Source organism: Rana temporaria, chromosome 6, assembly GCF_905171775.1.
Source record: "Rana temporaria chromosome 6, aRanTem1.1, whole genome shotgun sequence".
In the NCBI taxonomy this organism is placed as follows: Eukaryota; Metazoa; Chordata; class Amphibia; order Anura; family Ranidae; genus Rana; species Rana temporaria.
This window is the reverse complement of record NC_053494.1, coordinates 221,299,407-221,319,177: the sequence shown is the minus strand read 5'-3', so window position 1 is coordinate 221,319,177 and position 19,771 is coordinate 221,299,407. Positions and strand designations below refer to the sequence as shown.

The 19,771-nt window shown below is 44.1% G+C and overlaps 1 protein-coding gene across 1 annotated transcript in view; it reads right to left on the bottom strand.

Moving 5' to 3' along the window:
* LOC120944465 (collagen alpha-1(I) chain-like) overlaps positions 1–19,771 on the bottom strand; it is a 72,368-nt gene that overhangs the window by 40,642 nt on the left and 11,955 nt on the right. Inside the window, exon 2 of the mRNA XM_040358522.1 lies at positions 2,922–3,023. Within this exon, the coding sequence (XP_040214456.1) occupies positions 2,922–3,023 (102 nt within the window). The remainder of the gene's footprint in view (positions 1–2,921; positions 3,024–19,771) is intronic.

The following is a 19,771-nucleotide window of genomic DNA, read 5'->3' as shown; positions in this document are numbered from 1 at the left end:
TAAGGGTTGATGAGTAAGGGTTAGGTTGAGGACTAAGATTAGGGTTAGGTTTACGGGTTATAGAGTAGGGTTTAGATTTAGGGCAAAGAGTAGAGTTAGGTTTATGAGTTATAGAGTAAGGATTAGATTGAGGACGAAGACTAGGGTTAGGTTTGGAGGTTAGGGTGAGGGTTAATGTATCCAGGCTTAGGTTGAGTTTAAGGGTTGATGAGTAAGGGTTAGGTTGAGGATTAAGATTAGGGTTAGGTTTAAGGGTTGATGAGCCAGGGCTAGATTGAGGGCAAACAGTAGAGTTAGGATTAGGGGTTATAGAGTAGGGATTAGATTGAGGATGAAGATTATGGTTAGTTTTGGAGGTTAGGGTGAGGGTTAATGTATCCAGGCTTAGGTTGAGTTTAAGATTAGGGTTAGGTTTACAGGGTTATAGAGTAGGGTTTAGATTGAGGGCAAAGAGTAGAGTTAGGTTTAGGGGTTATAGAGTAAGGATTAGATTGAGGACGAAGACTAGGGTTAGGTTTAGAGTTTAGGGTGAGGGTTAATGTATCGAGGCATTGGTTGAGTTTAAGGGTTGATGAGTAAGGGTTAGGTTGAGGACTAAGATTAGGGTTAGGTTTATAGGGTTGAAGAGTAGGGATTAGAATGGTGGACCGTTTTCATCAGACCAAACCGATCGTGTGTGGGCCCCATCGGTTATTTATCCATTGGTTACAAAAAATGGAACTTGTTTTAAAATTAACCGATGGATACCTAACCGATAGAAAAAAAACGATCGTCTGTAACCGATGGTGTGTAGGCACGACTGGCCATCAGTCAGCTTCATCGGACAACTGATGGAAAAATCCATCAGACTGTTTTCATCGGATTGACCGATCGTGTGTACAGGGCATTAGACTAGGGTTTGGTTTACACGCTAGGATGAGGGTTAATGTTTAGGGGTTTAGTTTGAGTTTAGGGGTTAGGATTAAAGGGTTGAAGAGTAGAGGCTAAATTGAGGACTAAGATCAGGGGTTAGGTTTAGAGGTATCCAGGGCCTGGATACATTAACCCTCACCCTAACCTCCAAACCTAACCCTAGTCTTTTGTCCTCAATCTAATCCTTAGGCCTCGTACACACGATAGGTTAACCAGAGGACAACGGACAGATGGACCGTTGTCATAGGTTAACCGATGAAGCTGACTGATGGTCAGTCGCGCCTACACACCATCAGTTAAAAAAACGATCGTGTCAGAACGCGGTGACGTAAAACACGACGACGTGCTGAAAAAAACGAAGTTCAACGCTTCCAAGCATGCGTCGACTTGATTCTGAGCATGCGTGGATTTTTAACCGATGGTCGTGCCTACTAACGATCGGTTTTGACTTATCGGTTAGGAATCCATCGGTTAATTTTAAAGCAAGTTGGCTTTTTTTAACCTATGGATAAATAACCTATGGGGCCCACACACGATCGGTTTTGACCGATGAAAACGGTCCATCAGGGTTAATGTTTAGTGGTTTAGGCTGAGATTGAGGGTTAGGTTTAAAGGCTGATAAGAAAGAAAGAGGTTGAAAACTAAAACCAGGGTGAGGTATAAAGGTTTGGGTGAGAATTTATGTTTAGGTTGAGTTTAAGCGTTAAGTTTAAGTCTTGATAAATAGGGGTTAGGTTGAGGACTAAAATTAGGGTTAGGTTTATAGAGTAGGGATTAGATTAAAGACTAAGATTGGGGTAAGGGCTAATAAATTATTGTGAGGGTTAATATTAAGGAGTTTAGTTTCATTTCTGAGTTAGGATGAAGGGTTGAAGAGTAGAGGCTAGGTTGTGGACTAAGGCTAGGGTTAGGTTTAGAGGTTGGGGTGAGGGTTAATGTTTAGGGGTTTAGGTTGAGTTTAAAGGTTAGGATTAAGTGTTGAAAAGTAGAGGCTAGGTTGAGGACTAAGAGTTGGGTTATATTTTTAGGTTCAAGGTAATATTTAGGTGATTAGGTTGAGTTTAAGGGTTGATGAGTAGGGGTTAGGTTGCGGATTAGGTTTAAGTTTAGAGGTTATTATAGCGTAGGGATTAGGTTGAGGACTAAAACTATGGTTAGGTTTAGAAGTTAGGGTTAATGTTTAGGGGTTTCGATTTGAGTTTAAGGGTTAATGATAAATAGGGGTTAGGTTGAGGACTAAGATTAGGATTGGATTTATAGAGTAGGGATTAGATTGAAGACTAAGACTAGGCATAGGTTTAAAGGTTGGGGTGAGGGTTAATGTTTAAGGGTTAGGATTAAGGGTTGAAGAGTAAAGGCTAGGCTAATGACTAAGAGTTGGGTTATGTTTAGAGGTTAGAGTTAATATTTAGGTGATTTGGTTGAGTTTAAGGGTTGATGAGTAGGGGTTAGGTTGCGGATTAGGTTTAAATTTAGAGGTTATTATAGCGTAGGGATTAGGATGAGGATTAAAACTGTGGTTAGGTTTAGAAGTTAGGGTTAATGTTTAGGGGTTTCGTTTGGGTTTAAGGGTTAATGATAAATAGGGGTTAGGTTGAGGACTAAGTTTGAGATTGGGTTTATAGAGTAGGGATTAGATCGAAGACTAAGACTAGAGTTAGGGTTAAGAGGTTAGGTGAGAGTTAATGTTTAGGTTGAGTTTAAGGGTTAGGATTAAGTGTTGAAGAGAAGAGGCTAGGTTGAGTCTAAGAGTAGGGTTATATTTAGAGGTTAGATTTAATGTTTAGGTGATTTAGTTGAGTTTAAGGGTTGATGAGTAGGGGTTAGGTTGATGACTAAGATTAGGGTTAGGCTTAAAAGTTATAGCATAGAGATTAGGTTTTGGACTAAGACTAGGGTTAGGTTTAGCTGTTAGGGTGAGGGTTAATGTTTAGGGGATTATGTGTAGTTTAAGGGATCAGGGCTCCCTCTGGCCCCCCCTTAGTGACGCCAATGTAGGTGATCATTACCTCTGAAGGCCAGGAACACAAAGCCGCAGGTCAGAAGGAGGAGAGACACGCCCACAGCGACACGAGATCCATGTCCTTGGCATTTTCCTCTCGGCTTGTGATCTGAGAAGGGAAGAAAAGATCGGAGAGATCGGAAGTGAACTTTACTGAACAAGCCAAAGAAAAGAGGACCTGTCACCGCCACACACATCAAGGACTGAGCTGGACTCGGTTTGATGACCGAACTCTGCGGTTGTCTTTTTGAAAAGATTTATTTCAACATTTTTAAAACTTGGCGAGAAAGTCAGGAAATAGTTTGAACCCCCCCCCCCCCCCCCGCTGGGTTCCTTGTCTTTATCACATAAAGGGGGATTTTCCGTCACTTCCTGTGTTAGCCAGTTGTCCCCATTAGAAGATTTGCCATCACTTTCTCCAGTGGTGACATCACAGACAACAATGTAGAGAAGGGGTGTGTCCCCTCACTTCACGCTCCAGATCTGCTGTCACACTGTGCCCCGACGCGCCCGCTCTCCACCCCTTTTACGCGCAGCTGGCACGAAAAGCACACCCTGCATGTGCACCTACCTTCTAACTGACTGACCACGTGTGTGCAATGCACACCCCACGCCAACCACAAGGGAATCAGAGCCAAGGGGGCAGAGCCAGAGAATGGGGACGAGGCAGTATACCCATTCTAGGTTATGCATTAGCAGTGGGTGGAGGGGGGGGGGGGCAGTTTTGCATCTGGTACTGATCCAATGTGAGATTATCAGAGGTTTTAAAAAGCCATTGCTAAAGGTTCCAGAACTGGATACAATGTAGCCCATGAACCTTACCTCTCCCATGTGAATTCATTGGTGTCAGTAAGTAGAATAGTGTCCCATCATTGGTGTCAGTGGGAGGAATAGTGTCCCATCATTGGTGTAAGTGGGAGGAATAGTGTCTCATCATTGGTGTCAGTGGGAGGAATAGTGTCCCTTCATTGGTGTCAGTGGGAGGAATAGTGTCCCATCATTGGTGTCAGTGGGAGGAATAGTGTCCCATCATTGGTGTCAGTGGGAGGAATAGTGTCCCTTCATTGGTGTCAGTGGGAGGAATAGTGTCCCATCATTGGTGTCAGTGAGAGGAATAGTGTCCCATCATTGGTGTCAGTGGGAGGAATAGTGTCCCATCATTGGTGTCAGTGGGAGGAATAGTGTCCCATCATTGGTGTCAGTGGAGGAATAGTGTCCCATCATTGGTGTCAGTGGGAGGGATAGTGTCCCATCATTGGTGTCAGTGGGAGGAATAGTGTTCCATCATTGGTGTCAGTGGGAGGAATAGTGTCCCATCATTGGTGTCAGTGGGAGGAATAGTGTCCCATCATTGGTGTCAGTGGGAGGAATAGTGTCCCATCATTGGTGTCAGTGGGGGGAATAGTGTCCCATCATTGGTGTCAGTGGGAGGAATAGTGTCCCATCATTGGTGTCAGTGAGAGGAATAGTGTCCCATCATTGGTATCAGTAGGAGGAATAGTGTCCCATCATTGGTGTCAGTGAGAGGAATAGTGTCCCATCATTGGTATCAGTAGGAGGAATAGTGTCATTGGTGTCAGTGGGAGGAATAGTGTCCCATCATTGGTGTCAGTGAGAGGAATAGTGTCCCATCATTGGTGTCAGTGGGAGGAATAGTGTCCCATCATTGGTGTCAGTGGGAGGAATAGTGTCCCATCATTGGTGTCAGTGGAGGAATAGTGTCCCATCATTGGTGTCAGTGGGAGGGATAGTGTCCCATCATTGGTGTCAGTGGGAGGAATAGTGTTCCATCATTGGTGTCAGTGGGAGGAATAGTGTCCCATCATTGGTGTCAGTGGGAGGAATAGTGTCCCATCATTGGTGTCAGTGGGAGGAATAGTGTCCCATCATTGGTGTCAGTGGGGGGAATAGTGTCCCATCATTGGTGTCAGTGGGAGGAATAGTGTCCCATCATTGGTGTCAGTGAGAGGAATAGTGTCCCATCATTGGTATCAGTAGGAGGAATAGTGTCCCATCATTGGTATCAGTAGGAGGAATAGTGTCCCATCATTGGTGTCAGTGGGAGTAATAATACCCCACTATAGGAACCCTCTCTTGGAGCTCCCCCTGCTGGTTACAATGTGTCATGTTGTGTCAGGAAGACACACACGGCTCTCCTGAGGCTCCACCCACGTTCTCTCCTCATTATTATTATTATTATTTCTGTATGACGGACGTCTTTCTTCTGTGGAAGATTTCGGTGGCGGTAGAAATTTAGCAATTTTGTGTTTTTCTCTCAAAAGTGTCAGTGAACTTTTTGTGGTCATCAGTTTCTTTTCTTTTTGTTTTTACAAAGTAATTTTTTTTTTATAAAAGGGGAAGTTCCTCCAATCACATTCCTGTGACTCTCTGTGGGGGGTAGGGGGGGGGAATGCTGCCGTCAGGAATATTTCACTTAAAGCAGAACTCCGAGCAGCTCCGGGAGACTCCGATTACTGCAGCTCTGTAATCATAAATACATTAATAAATGTCTCTTCAGATACAATGTGACCTAGAATCAGCCCCTCCCTACCCCCTGTACAGTGGGAGGAATAGTGCCCCATCGTTGGTGTCAGTGGAAGGAATAGTGTCCCATCATTGGTGTCAGTGGAAGGAATAGTGACCCATCATTGGTGTCAGTGGGAGGAATAGTGTCCCATCATTGGTGTCAGTGGGAGGAATAGTGTCCCATCATTGGTGTCAGTGGGAAAAATAGTGTCCCATCATTGGTGTCAGTGGGAGGAATAGTGTCCCATCATTGGTGTCAGTGGGAGGAATAGTGTCCCATCATTGGTGTCAGTGGGAGGAATAGTGTCCCATCATTGGTTTCAGTGGGGGGAATAGTGCCCCATCATTGGTGTCAGTGGGAGGAATAGTGTCCCATCATTGGTGTCAGTGGGAGGAATAGTGTCCCATCATTGGTGTCAGTGGGGGGAATAGTGTCCCATCATTGTTGTCAGTGGGAGGAATAGTGTCCCATCATTGGTGTCAGTGGGAAAAATAGTGTCCCTCATTGGTGTCAGTGGGAAAAATAGTGTCCCATCATTGGTGTCAGTGGGAGGAATAGTGTCCCATCATTGGTGTCAGTGAGAGGAATAGTGTCCCATCATTGGTGTCAGTGGGAGGAATAGTGTCCCATCATTGGTGTCAGTGGGAGGAATAGTGTCCCATCATTGGTGTCAGTGGGGGGGAATAGTGTAATGTCATAGATATTCCAACCCAGCTCACATTGGTCTTTTTCGGGGGGAAAGGGGGTGTTATGTGCACCCCTCAGAGTTAGGGCTTCTCTACTATAGAAAGAGCCCCGTCCCCCCCCAGAGTTTTAGGTGATGGTATATCCAGGTTCCGGGGGTGCCCCCCCTCTGTTTTGGGTAATTTCCATCATATGATAATAAGTGTTCTAGCGAGAAGTGAAATTTGCAGACTCATCGTAATAATCTTTCGACATCTACGATTGAACTTTAATTATACAATTCTTATCACACCCTCCTCCTCTCCCCCCCCCCCCCCCAGATCAGATTTCTATTTCTTCATAGAGGACAACAGAGAAAATCTGAATCTTTCTCTCACTTCTTGTTTCTGCCACAAAGGAGATTTTATCAGATCAGCATTCTCTGCGGTGAATTCCCTGTCACACTCTGAGCTTGGAGAAGTGTGGTGACCCCCCCCCCCCCCGCACTGGGTGTTTCTGGGCGGGGAGCACTTCCTCCTGACAGTGCCGAGGTCGCCTTTGCTAGCCTTGGTTTGTGAACATGCTCTCTGCCTGGCTGTGAAGGTGATCCTGAGGCTTCCAAATAATTTCTGAGTGTACATCCCACCGAGGGGGGTGATAGAACTGCATTGGGCAGCTACAGAGTGTTCCCACCGCAAAAAAGAGCAAAGGCCTCGTCACCTACCTGAATAAAAGTCAAGCTGTAGTGTGTGACAAAAAACGTTATTCCGTTTCAATAATGTCAGATAAAACCCCCATTCCTGATCCCGCCGATTGGCTTCCACTGTGTCCAATCACAGCGGGAGCAGGTCTCCTGTGGCACGCACCCCAGAAGAAGGAATCACGTACAGGTACGTGATTTCGCGTTTAAGGGCCTCCCTGCCACATAGACCTTGGGTGGCTACAAGAGCATTCCCACCACAAGACAGAGCAAAGGCCTCGTCACCTACCTGGGTATTGTGTGCTGAATAAAAGTCAAGCTGTAGTAGTGTGCGGCAAAAAATGTTATTCTGTCCAAATAAAGTCAGAGAAAACCTCTATTCCTGATCCCGCCAATTGGCCTCTGTTGTGTCCAATCACAGCGGGAGCAGACCTCTGGTGGCACGCACCCCAGACCCAGAAGAAGGAATCACGTACAGGTACGTGATTTTGCTCTTAAGAGCCTCCCTGCCACATAGGCCTTGGGCGGCTACAAGAGCATTCCCACCACAAGACAGAGCAAAGGCCTCGTCACCTACCTGAATAAAAGTCAAGCTGTAGTGTGCGCCAAAAAAACGTTATTCCGTCTAAACAAAGTCCGATAAAACCCCCATTTCTGATCCCACCGATTAGCTTCCACTGTGTCCAATCACAGCGGGAGCAGACCTCCGGTGGCACACACCCCAGACCCAGAAGAAGGAATCACGTACAGGTACGTGATTTCACGCTTAAGGGCCTCCCTGCCACATAGACATTGGGCGGCTACAAGAGCATTCCCACCACAAGACAGAGCAAAGGCCTCGTCCCCTACCTGGGCATTGCATGCTGAATAAAAGTCAAGCTGTAAATAAAGTCAGAGAAAAACGCTGATTGGCTTCCACTGTGTCCAATCACAGCGGGAGCAGACCTCCGGTGGCACGCACCCCAGACCCGGAAGAAGGAATTTTTGCGCTTAAGGTCCTCCCTGCCACATAGAAATTGGGCGGCTACATTCCCACCACAAGACAAAGTAAAGGCCTCGTCACCTACCTGGGCATTGCGTGCTGAATAAAAGTCAAGATGTAGTGTTTGGCAAAAAGCGCTATTCCGTCCAAATAAAGTCAGAGAAAACCCCCATTCCTGATCCCGCCGATTGGCTTCCACTGTGTCCAATCACAGCGGGAGCAGGTCTCCAGGGGCATGCGCCCCAGACCCAAAACTTGGAAACACGTACAGGTACGTGATTTTGCGCTTAAGGGCCTCCCTGCCACATAGGCTTTGGGCGGCTACAAGAGCATTCCCACCACAAGACAGAGTAAAGGCCTCGTCCCCTACCTGGGCATTGCGTGCTGAATAATAGTCAAGCTGTAGTGTGCAGCAAAAAACTTTATTCCGTCTCCAAGAAGTCAGAGAAAACCCCCATTCCTGATCCCGCTGATTGGACACAGCGGAAGCCAATCACAGCGAGAGCAGTTCTCCAGAGGCGCACGCCTCAGACCCGGAAGAAGGAATCCTCTGTGCACCTCTCTGATCCCGGTTTCCTTTACGAAGCTTATGATTCCTCCCGGCTTTGAGGCTACGGAACTTTAAATAGGGATATAGGACTTTAAAATACGAGGGGAAAGCAGAAAATTCTAGAAGGGTCTAGAATATGTGACTCTCCTGATAGCAACTGCCAAGCACTGCTTTCGGGGGGCACCAAAACAAAGAAAGCTTCCACCTGGATGGAAACATTGTATACATGTCAGGATACAATCCCTGGTCAGCGAGACTCTAGGTAATGAAATGAGGAGGATCATAAGAACCTCAGGGCCAGCAAGTCCTCACTATAAAACAAGACAAGGGCGCACCAGCCTAGCGCATTACCATAATACTCAGTTTATTGATAATATACTCACAAACAATATAAAAAGCCTAGCATGTCAAAAGACCAAGATCGACGGTCTCCAGATCAACCACGCATGTCCTATGACACAGGAAGACGCCTTTTGCTTCTGATATTACTTTTACGGGTTTCGAGGAGTGACCCCTCTTCTTCAGAGCCAAATCTAACAATGTCTGAAGTCTGGTTTAAATATGATGAATAAAATCAGATAATATACTCACAAACACTACAGAAAGGCTAGCATGTCAAAAGACCAAGATCGACTGTCTCCAGATCAACCACGCATGTCCTATAACACAGGAAGACGCCTTTTACTTCTGATATGACTTTTACGGTTTTCGAGGGGTGACCCCTCTTCTTCAAAGCCAAATCTAACAATGTCTGGTTTAAATATGATGAATAAAATCAGATAATATACTCACAAACTATACAGAAAGGCTAGCTTGTCAAAAGACCAAGATCGACTGTCTCCAGATCAACCACGCCTTTCCTATGACACAGGAAGACGCCTTTTGCTTCTGATATGACTTTTACAGGTTTTGAGGGGTGACCCCTCTTCTTCAGAGCCAAATCTAACAATGTCTGAAGTCTGGTTTAAATATGATGAATAAAATCAGATAATATACTCACAAACACTACAGAAAGGCTAGCATGTCAAAAGACCAAGATCGACTGTCTCCAGATCAACCACGCATGTCCTATAACACAGGAAGACGCCTTTTACTTCTGATATGACTTTTACGGTTTTCGAGGGGTGACCCCTCTTCTTCAAAGCCAAATCTAACAATGTCTGGTTTAAATATGATGAATAAAATCAGATAATATACTCACAAACACTACAGAAAGGCTAGCATGTCAAAAGACCAAGATCGACTGTCTCCAGATCAACCACGCACACGTCCTATGACACAGGAAGACGCCTTTTGCTTCTGATATTACTTTTACGGGTTTCGAGGAGTGACCCCTCTTCTTCAGAGCCAAATCTAACATTGTCTGAAGTCTGGTTTAAATAGTCTTACTACCTCACCACACCAAGGACACAGTTACCTCCCACTCCAGGTCCATGGGTTTATGGACACTGATCTATAATGAATAGTCAAGTCCCTAGGGGGGGTGAACTATTTTAAGTGGAGACGTCCTTATGAGTGGTTGGACATATGATGCACTTCTATCTGCAATATACAGTATATGTATCTTAACAAGAACATGTTTATATGGTGTAAATATGAAGGTGGGCCTGTGATCTGTGGCCCAACTCCCATGGAGTGGGAGGGGCTTGTGTCCTTAGTGTAGTGGGGTACCAGGCGATGGATGCGACTGGCTGCATCCGGTTTTCTGGGACACAGCGAGAGCAACAGATGTTGTGTTCCTCCCACTTCGTGACGTCACAAACCAGAAGTGAGGGGGATTTAGTCATTTCTGGTTCAGACGTTGTTAGATTGGACACTCGAAAAAGAGGGGTTGCCCCTCGAAACAAGTATTCCTTATCCAACTCACAAGGGGTCTTCCTGCTTTTATAGGGCATGCGTGGTTGATCTTTAGACAGCCAATCTCTGTCTTTCGCCATGCTATCCTGTTTGTGAGTATATTATCTGCTTTTATTCATCAATACATGTAGTATCAGGGCCTTTTTTCAGCAGGAACACGGGGGAACGCAGTTCCGGCACCTCCAGCTCTGAATGTATGTAAGGGTGCTTGGAGGTGGGTATCGAGTGGAACCAAGGAATGTTGCTCGGAGGTGGGTAGGGTAGGGAGAAAAGTAAAGGTGGTCGGAGGTGGATAGGGGGTGGCACAAGAAATGGTGCTTGGCGGTGGATAGGGGGTGGCACAAGAAATGGTGCTTGGCGGTGGATAGGGGGGTGGCACAAGGAATGGTGCTCGGAGGTGGGTAGGGGGTGGAACCAAGAAATGGTGCTCGGAGGTGGGTAGGGGGTGAAACCAATGAATGCTGCTCGGAGGTGGTTAGGGCGTGGAACCAAGGAACGGTGCTCGGAGGTGGGTAAGGGGTGGAGAAAAGGAATGATGCTTGGAGGTTGGGGTCGGTTGGAACCAAAGAATGGTACTTAGGAGGTGGGTAGGGGGTGGAACCAAGAAATGGTGCTCAGAGGTGGGTAGGGGGTGAAACCAATGAATGCTGCTCGGAGGTGGTTAGGGCGTGGAACCAAGGAACGGTGCTCGGAGGTGGGTAAGGGGTGGAGAAAAGGAATGATGCTTGGAGGTTGGGGTCGGGTGGAACCAAAGAATGGTACTTAGGAGGTGGGTAGGGGGTGGAACCAAGAAATGGTGCTCAGAGGTGGGTAGGGGGTGAAACCAGTGAATGGTGCTTGGGGATGGACACAAAAGGTGACTCAGAAGGAGGGAGTTCCTGCACCTATTCTCTGAGAAAAAAAGCCCTGTGTAGTATTATTGGTAATGCGCTAGGCTGGTGCACCCCCTCTCTTTGCTGTTCTGTAGTGCTGCGTATGAAGAAATACCCATAGTCCCAGGAGGGCTGCAAGGACTTAGAGCTTTGTAACCATCAACTAGAAGTGCAGAGAACCTGTTAGACCCTTAGCACCGCACTCGATCTCGGAGGATTGAGTCCATACCTGTCCTCCCCTTCATTCCCAGTGTCCGTTTTTTTAATTTGATTGAGTGTACTAAGTTCCCGCACGTCCTCCACTGACAGCTCCCACATTTTAGTAGCGACAGGTTAACTTTAAGAGCCCCACCCACGCGGTGCCTATGTGCTTATTGAGGTTTGGGAGTTCCAGGGGACACAAAGAAAAATATTTGGGAAAAGTGAAAAGGTACAGGTGGCCCCGCCTGGCCTGCCGATTTGTGACACAAGTTTATTCTATGACAGGTTCTCTTTATGGTTCTTTGAACCACCGATAGGCACTGGGAGATTAGAAAAAAAGGGGAACTGAGAGTTTTCAATTCCCTGAAATTTGGGTGAAGTTTCACTATTCCTGCAAAATCTTCAGAGCCAATAGGGAAGGAGGGATTACCGCGTTTTTTGGAGGTTTGATGGGCTTTAGATGTGTGACAGAAGCTCCTTCCATCCATCACAGACCTCTTCTTGTGCCGAAATTCATCTCCTCATTGGGATCATTTATTCACATTTCTGTTGTGCCAAAACCGGCCCGGAAAAAAAATTGAAAAAAAAAAAAAAAAAGCACAAATGCAAAAATCACTAAATGAACTAAACTACCCAAATACTCCCTCCAAAAAATCACAACCCGCTAAATAAATAAAAAAATAACAATAAAAAAAAAAATGAAAATTTCCACCCAAGCATTGATAGCAAGAGTTATGCCGCGTACACACGACCGTTTTTCGGGTTCTAAAAAATTAAGTTTTTAAGGGTCTTGAAAAAAACTAAGGCCCAGGTTCAGATAGAGATACGACGGCGTATCTCCTGATACGCCGTCGTATCTCTGAGTTCCGTCCGTCGTATCTATGCGCCTGATTCATAGAATCAGGTTCCACATAGATCTCCCTAAGATCCGACAGGTGTAAGTGACTTACACCGTCGGATCTTAGGCTGCAGTTCCAGGCCGGCCGCTAGGTGGCGTTTCGTTTTTTTCACGCGACGAATATGCAAATGAGGATTTTCGCCGATTCAGAAACGAACGCCCGCCCGGCGCTTTTTTTCACGTCGTTTGCGTTCGGCGGATAGTTACCCCTGCTATATGCGGCGTATCCTATGTTAAGTATGGCCGTCGTTCCCGGGTCGAATTTTGAATTTTTTACGTCGTTTGCGTAAGTCGGTCGCGAATACAGATGGACATAATTTGCGTTCACGTCGAAACCAATGACATCCTAGCGACGTCAATTGGAGCCATGCACGCTGGGAAATTTAGGGGACGGCGCATGCGCAGTTCGTTCGGCGCGGGGACGCGCCTAATTTAAATGTTATACACCCCCTAGCCGCGGAATTTGAATTCCGCCGGGGGATTTACAAACCGCCGGCGCAACTTTAGAGGCAAGTGCTTTCTGAATACAGCACTTGCCTCAAAAACTTGCGCCGGCGGATCATAAATCAGATAGGTTACGCGGATCTAAAGATCCACTAATCTATCTGAATCTAGCCCTAAGTTTTTTTCAACCCGATCATTAAAACAGCCTTGCCTACACACGATCGTGAAAAAAAAAATGCTCTAGCAAAGCGCGGTGACGTACAACACGTACAACGGCACTATAAAGGGGAAGTTCCATGCGGATGGCGCCACCCTTGGGGCTGCTTTAGCTGATTCCGTGTTAGTAAAAGACGATTTGCGCTTTAATGTCTGTTACAGCGTGATGAATGTGCGATCTCCATTCCAAATAATAGTTTTACCAGAACGAGCGCTCCCGTCTCATAACTTGCTTCTGAGCATGCGCGTTTTTTTCACGTCGTTAAAGCCCACACACGACCATTTTTTACAACCTTAAAAAACGACAAAGTAAAAAAAGTCGTGAAAAAATAGAGCATGTTCGAAATTTTTAATGGCCATTTTTTAGATCGTGAAAAATGCTCTGGAGCCCGCACACCATCGTTTTTAATGACATAAAAAAAACATAATTTTTTAGAACCCGAAAAAACGGTCGCATGTACACGGGATAGTTCTTTGGGGAGATTTTTCACACTGTGAGGGCCATATCCACATACATTTAGATGGGCGCAGCGTATGTGAGATGCGCTACGCCGCTGTAACTTATTTTTAATTCTTTGAATCCACAAAGAATTTGCGCCGTAAGTTACGGCGGCGTAGTGTATCTCTCGGCGCGTAATTCAAATTGGCGAGTAGGGGGCGTGTTTCATTTAAATGAAGCGCGCGCCCGCACCGAATGAACTGCGCATGCGCCGTCCCAAAATTTCCCGCCGTGCATTGCGCTAAATGACGTCGCAAGGACGGCATTTTTTTTTAACTTAGACGTGAGTTACGTCCATCCCGATTCATGGACGACTTACGCAAAAAAAAAAAAAAAAAATTAAAATTTCGACGCGGGAACGACGGCCATACTCAACATGGCAAGTCTAACTATACGCCGCAAAATAGCAGCTTTAACTATACGCCGGAAAAAGCCGACTAGAGACGACGTAAGAGAATGCGACGGCCGCGCGTACGTTCGTGGATCGTCGGAAAAAGCTAATTTGCATACCCGACGCGGAAAACGACGTAAACTCCACCCAGCGGACGCCAAAGTATTGCACCTACGATCCGAAGGCGTACGAAGCCGTACGCCTGTCGGATCGAACCCAGATGCCGCTGTATGTTGGTTTGAGGATTCAAACTAAAGATACGACGCGGGAAATTTGAAAGTACGCCGGAGTATCAGTAGATACGCCGGCGTACTCTCTCTGTGGATCTGGCCCTGAATTTTTACCATTTTGGTAAAATCATTATTGAAAAAGGTGAAATTAAGGTATTTTTTTTTAGTTTTTAAGGGTACAATGGGGGTCAAATGTCTCAGGAGAGTTACAGATGCTCTTTCATCCCCCCCCCTCCTTTTCTGCTCATCTATACCTCAAAATAAAATTTGGCAATAGTGATGTTAAAAAAAGATATATCAGGGAGAAAAAGCAGAAATGATAACTTCTTAAGAAAAAAAAACTGCCATACATTTTTTTTTTTTTAAATGCTAAATATGTTTTATGTAATTTTAGATTACCGGAAAAAAATGAAACTTTCAATTCCCCTCAATAAACTGCTTAGACGGAAAAAAAGAAGTACTTTGTGGTTTTGTTTTGGTTTATATAAGGCGGCTTTATTGATTTCATTTTTATTTTTTATTTAGTTATAGTTTACTTTTTTTGTGTGTGTATTTGATCATTATTGTGTATTTCCTTTTTTTTATATTACCTTTTTGTGTGCGTATTTGATCATTATTTTTTTTTATTTTCTTTGTGTATGTATTTGATCATTATTATGTATTTCCTTTTTTATTTAACTTTTTTTGTGTGATCATTATTGTGTGTTTTCTTTTTTTAGTTTAACTTTTTGTGTGTGATCATTATTGTGCATTTCCATTTTTCTTTTACCTTTTTGTGTGTGATCATTATTGTGTATTTCCTTTTTTATTTAACTTTTTTTGTGTGCGTATTTGATCATTAGTGTATTTTTTTACTTTTATTTCTTTTACGTTTTTTTTGTGTATGTAATTAATCATTATTGTAGTTTTTCTTTTTTTTTACTTTTTTTGTGCATATTTGATCATTATTGTGTATTTCCTTTTTTTATGTTACCTTTTTGTGTGTGTATTTGATCATTATTTTTTTTTCTTTGTGTATGTATTTGATCATTATTATCTATTTCCTTTTTTTATTTAACTTTTTGTGTGTGATCATTATTGTGCGTTTCCTTTTTTATTTTACTCTTTTGTGTGCGTATTTGATCATTATTGTTTTTTTTCTTTTTTTTCTTTTGCTTTTTTTGTGTGTGATCATTATTGTGCATTTCCTTTTTTATTTTACTTTTTTGTGTGTGTATTTGATCATTAGTGTATTTTTTTACTTTTATTTCTTTTACGTTTTCTTGTGTATGTAATTAATCATTATCGTAGTTTTTCTTTTCTTTTTTTTTTTACTTTTTTGAGTGCATATTTGACCATTATTGTGTATTTCCTTTTTGATTTTACCCTTTTGTGTGTATATTTGATCATTATTGTGTATTTCCTTTTTTTTATTTTATCTTTTTGTGTGTGTATTTGATCATTATTGTGTTTTTTCTTATTTTATGTGATCAGAATTTTTTTTTGTTAGAGAAAAATACTGTATATACTCGAATATAAGCCGAGGCACCTAATTTTACCACAAAAAAATGGGAAAACGTATTGACTCAAGTATAAGCCTCACTGTGCCCATGCCTCACCGTACCCATGCCTCACCATACCAATGCCTCACCGTGTCCATGCCTCACCGTGCCCATGCCTCACCGTGCCCATGCCTCACCGTGCCCATGCCTCACCGTGCCCATGCCTCACCGTGTCCATGCCTCACCGTGTCCATGCCTCACCGTGCCCATGCCTCACTGTGCCCATGCCTCCCTGTGCCCATGCCTAGACTGACGTTTAATATGGGAGTATATAGAAGGGGTGCCCGGGTTTGAAAAAAATCGGTGCTCCCCGGCCGTAGGTCCCCCAGACAGCAAACTTTGCACACTTGTAGAGGAGAACTGGGGCTACATGTGTGCCACGTTTTGGGTCCAGGGGACCTACGGACGGCACCGGGTCCCTAAAATGACTGGAGAAATTACCATTTAACATGGGAGTCTATGGAAGGGGTGTCCGACTTTGAAAAATCGGTGCTCCCCGGCCGTAGGTCCCCCAGACAACAAACTTTGCACACTTGTAGAGGAAGAGTGGGGCTACATGTGTGCCAAGTACCGGGTCCCCAAAGTCCGGGAGATCAGGCGCAGAAAGGTGACTTGAGTATAAGCCGAGGGGGGCATTTCCAGCACCAAAAAACTCGGCTTATATTGGAGTATATACGGTAGATCATAGATATTTTTGGGTTTTCCGTCTTTCTCCGGGATCCACTGTGGGATTTACGGTTTTGCGGTAGCAAAGTGTTATTATTTTCAGTCTTATTTTGTTTGTTTTTGTCTTCTGGTTGAGATGAACACACATCGTTTTTGAATAACTGCCGCATTATGGTATCTATCTATATATACACACATTTTTTTTTTTTTTACTATGCCAAATATGGGGTAGATTCAAGAAGCAATTGCGTCTGTGTAACCATAGGTTACACAGCGCAATTGCTTACTTCCCCCGGCGTAACGAGTGCTCCTGATTCAGGAACCTCGTTACGCCGACTGCAGCCTAAGATCTGCGCGGCATAAGGCTCTTATGCCCGCATATCTTAGGCTGCATTCTTGCGATGGCCGCTAGGTGGCGTTCCCGTTGTGGTCAGCGTAGAGTATGCAAATTGCATACTAACACCGATTCACAACGTTGCGCGAGGCCTGCGTACGCAATATACGTAGTTTACGTACGGCAGTTTTCGCGCAAGGCTGCCCATGCTATTAGCAGGGGCAGCCAATGTTACGTATACCCGTCGTTCCCGCGTCGCAAAATTTGAATTTTACATAGTTTGCGTAAGTGAATCGTGAATGGCGCTGGACGCCATTCACGTTCACTTTGAAGCAAATGACGTCCTTGCGACGTCATTTGCCGCAATGCACGTCGGGAAAGTTTCCCGACGGAGCATGCGCTCTACGCTCGGCGCGGGAGCGCGCCTAATTTAAATGATTCCCGCCCCCTATGGGATCATTTAAATTACGCGCTCTTGCGCCGGGCATTTTGCCGGCGCGCCCGCGCAATTTACGGAGCTTCTGCTCCGTGAATCAAGGGCAGCGCAAAAAAATTGCGGGGGCGCAGGGCAAAATCGTTGCCCTGCGCCTCCGTAATAAATGCGCAAATCTTACTGAATCTGGCCCTATGTTCCTTGAAACACAGATGAGCCGGGAAATGGAAGCAAAATTGAAACTCTCAGGTTCCCTCAATGAGCTTCTTACATAGAAGAAAAAACAAAAGCTACTTTGTGGTTTATTTTAGTCTACAATAGTTTAGTTCATTTAGTGTTCTTTGTACAGTATCTGTTTTTATTTGTTTCTGTTTTTTTTTTTCTTCTTCCTCTTTGATCATTATTTACGTATTGGGCCAGATCCACATACATGTAGATCGGCGCAGCGTATCAGAGATACACTACGCCGCCGTACCTTACCTGGCGCATTTTCGAATCCTCAGCGATTTCGCGCCGTAAGTTACGGCGGCGTAGTGTATTTCTGGCGGCGGATTTCAAATTGGGTGGGTTGGGGGCGGGTTTCATTTAAATGAAGCGCGTCCCCGTGCCGAATGAAATGCGCATGCGTCGTCCAGAAATTTCCCGCTGTGCTTTGCGCGAAATGACGTTGCAACGACGTCATTTTTTGAACTTCGACGTGAGTTACGTCCATCCCTATTCACGGACGACGTACGCAAAAAAAAAAAAGAAAATTCAAATTTCGACACGGGAACGACGCCCATTCTTAACATGGCAATTCTATGTATACGCCGCAAAATACCAGCTTTAACTATACGCGGGAAAAAGCCGACTACAGACGGCGTTAGAAAATGCGACGGCCGCGCGTACGTTCGTGGATCGTCGTAAATCGCTAATTTGCATACCCGACGAGGAAAACGCCACCCAGCGGACGCCGAAGTATTGCATCTTAGATCCGAAGGCGTACACCTGTCGGATCTAACCCAGAAGCCGTCATATCTTGTTTTGAGGATTCAAAAAAAAGATACGACGCGGGAATTTTGAAATTACGCGGCGTATAAATAGATACGCCGGCGTAATTCCTTTGTGGATCTAGCCCATTGTCTCTATATTTTGTATTTTACTTTTTCGCTTTGTGTGGGGGGGGGGGGCAAGTCCATTATAGGGGAGAAGAGCTTCTGTAACCCTTACTTTAATGGCAATTGCACCTTAAAAAAAAAAAAAAAAAAAAAAACACAAAAAACAACTTAACCACTTGACAACTGGGCACTTAAACACCCTTAATAACCAGACCAATTTTCAGCTTTTGGTGCTCTCACGTTTTGAATGACAATAACTCAGTCATACAACATTGTAACCAAATGAAATTTTTGTCCTTTTTTTCCCACAAATAGAGCTTTCTTTTGGTGGTATTTGATCACCTCTGCGTTTTTTTTTTTTTTCGCTATTAATGAAAAAAGAACGAAAATTTTGTAAAAAAATGAATTTTTCTTCATTTCTATCATATCATTTTGTAAAAAAGTAATTTTTCCTCATACATTTGGCCTAAAATGCATACTGCTACATATTTTTGGTAAAAAAAAAAAAAAAAATTTGGATATTATTTAGTCTGGGTGAAAGTTATAGGGTCTACAAGCTATGGTACCAATTTCTGAAAATTGAACAATTTGATCACACCTGAAGTACTGACAGCTTCTCTCATTTCTTGAGACCCTAACAAGCCAATAAAGTACAAATACCCCCCAAATGACCCCTTTTTGGAAAGTAGACATTCCAAGGTAGTTAGTAATAGTCATAGTTAGTTTTTTGAAGTTGTCATTTGTTCCCACAATTCTTTGCAAAATTAAGATTTTTTTTTTTTTTTTTTTTCATACCAATATTGTCATTATAACAGGTTATTTCTCTCACATGGCATGTATATTCCACAAATTACACCCCAAAATATATTCTGCTGCTCCTCCTGAGTATGGCGATACCACATGTGTGAGACTTTTACACAGCGTGGCCACATACAGAGGCCCAACACCGAAGTAGCAACTTCAAGCATTCTAGGAGCATAAATTACACATCTAATCTCTCAACCACCTATTACACTTTTGAAGGCCCTGGAGCACCAGGACAATAGAAACGCCCACAAAGTGACCCCATTTTGGAAAGCTAACACCCCAACGTATAATCTATGAGGCATAATGAGTCTTTTGAACAGTTCATTTTTTTCCAGATGTTCTTGGAAAATGTGGAAAAAAATAAAAACGCATTTTTTTTTACAGAAAGTTGTCCATTTATAGGATATTTCCAACACATAGCATGTACATAGAAAAAATTACACCCCAAAATATATTCTGCTGCTCCTCCTGAGTATGGCGATACCACATGTGTGAGACTTTTACACAGCGTGGCCACATACAGAGGCCCAACACCGAAGTAGCAACTTCAAGCATTCTAGGAGCATAAATTACACATCTAATCTCTCAACCACCTATTACACTTTTGAAGGCCCTGGAGCACCAGGACAATAGAAACGCCCACAAAGTGACCCCATTTTGGAAAGCTAACACCCCAACGTATAATCTATGAGGCATAATGAGTCTTTTGAACAGTTCATTTTTTTCCAGATGTTCTTGGAAAATGTGGAAAAAAATAAAAACGCATTTTTTTTTACAGAAAGTTGTCCATTTATAGGATATTTCCAACACATAGCATGTACATAGAAAAAATTACACCCCAAAATATATTCTGCTGCTCCTCCTGAGTATGGCGATACCACATGTGTGAGACTTTTACACAGCGTGGCCACATACAGAGGCCCAACACCGAAGTAGCAACTTCAAGCAT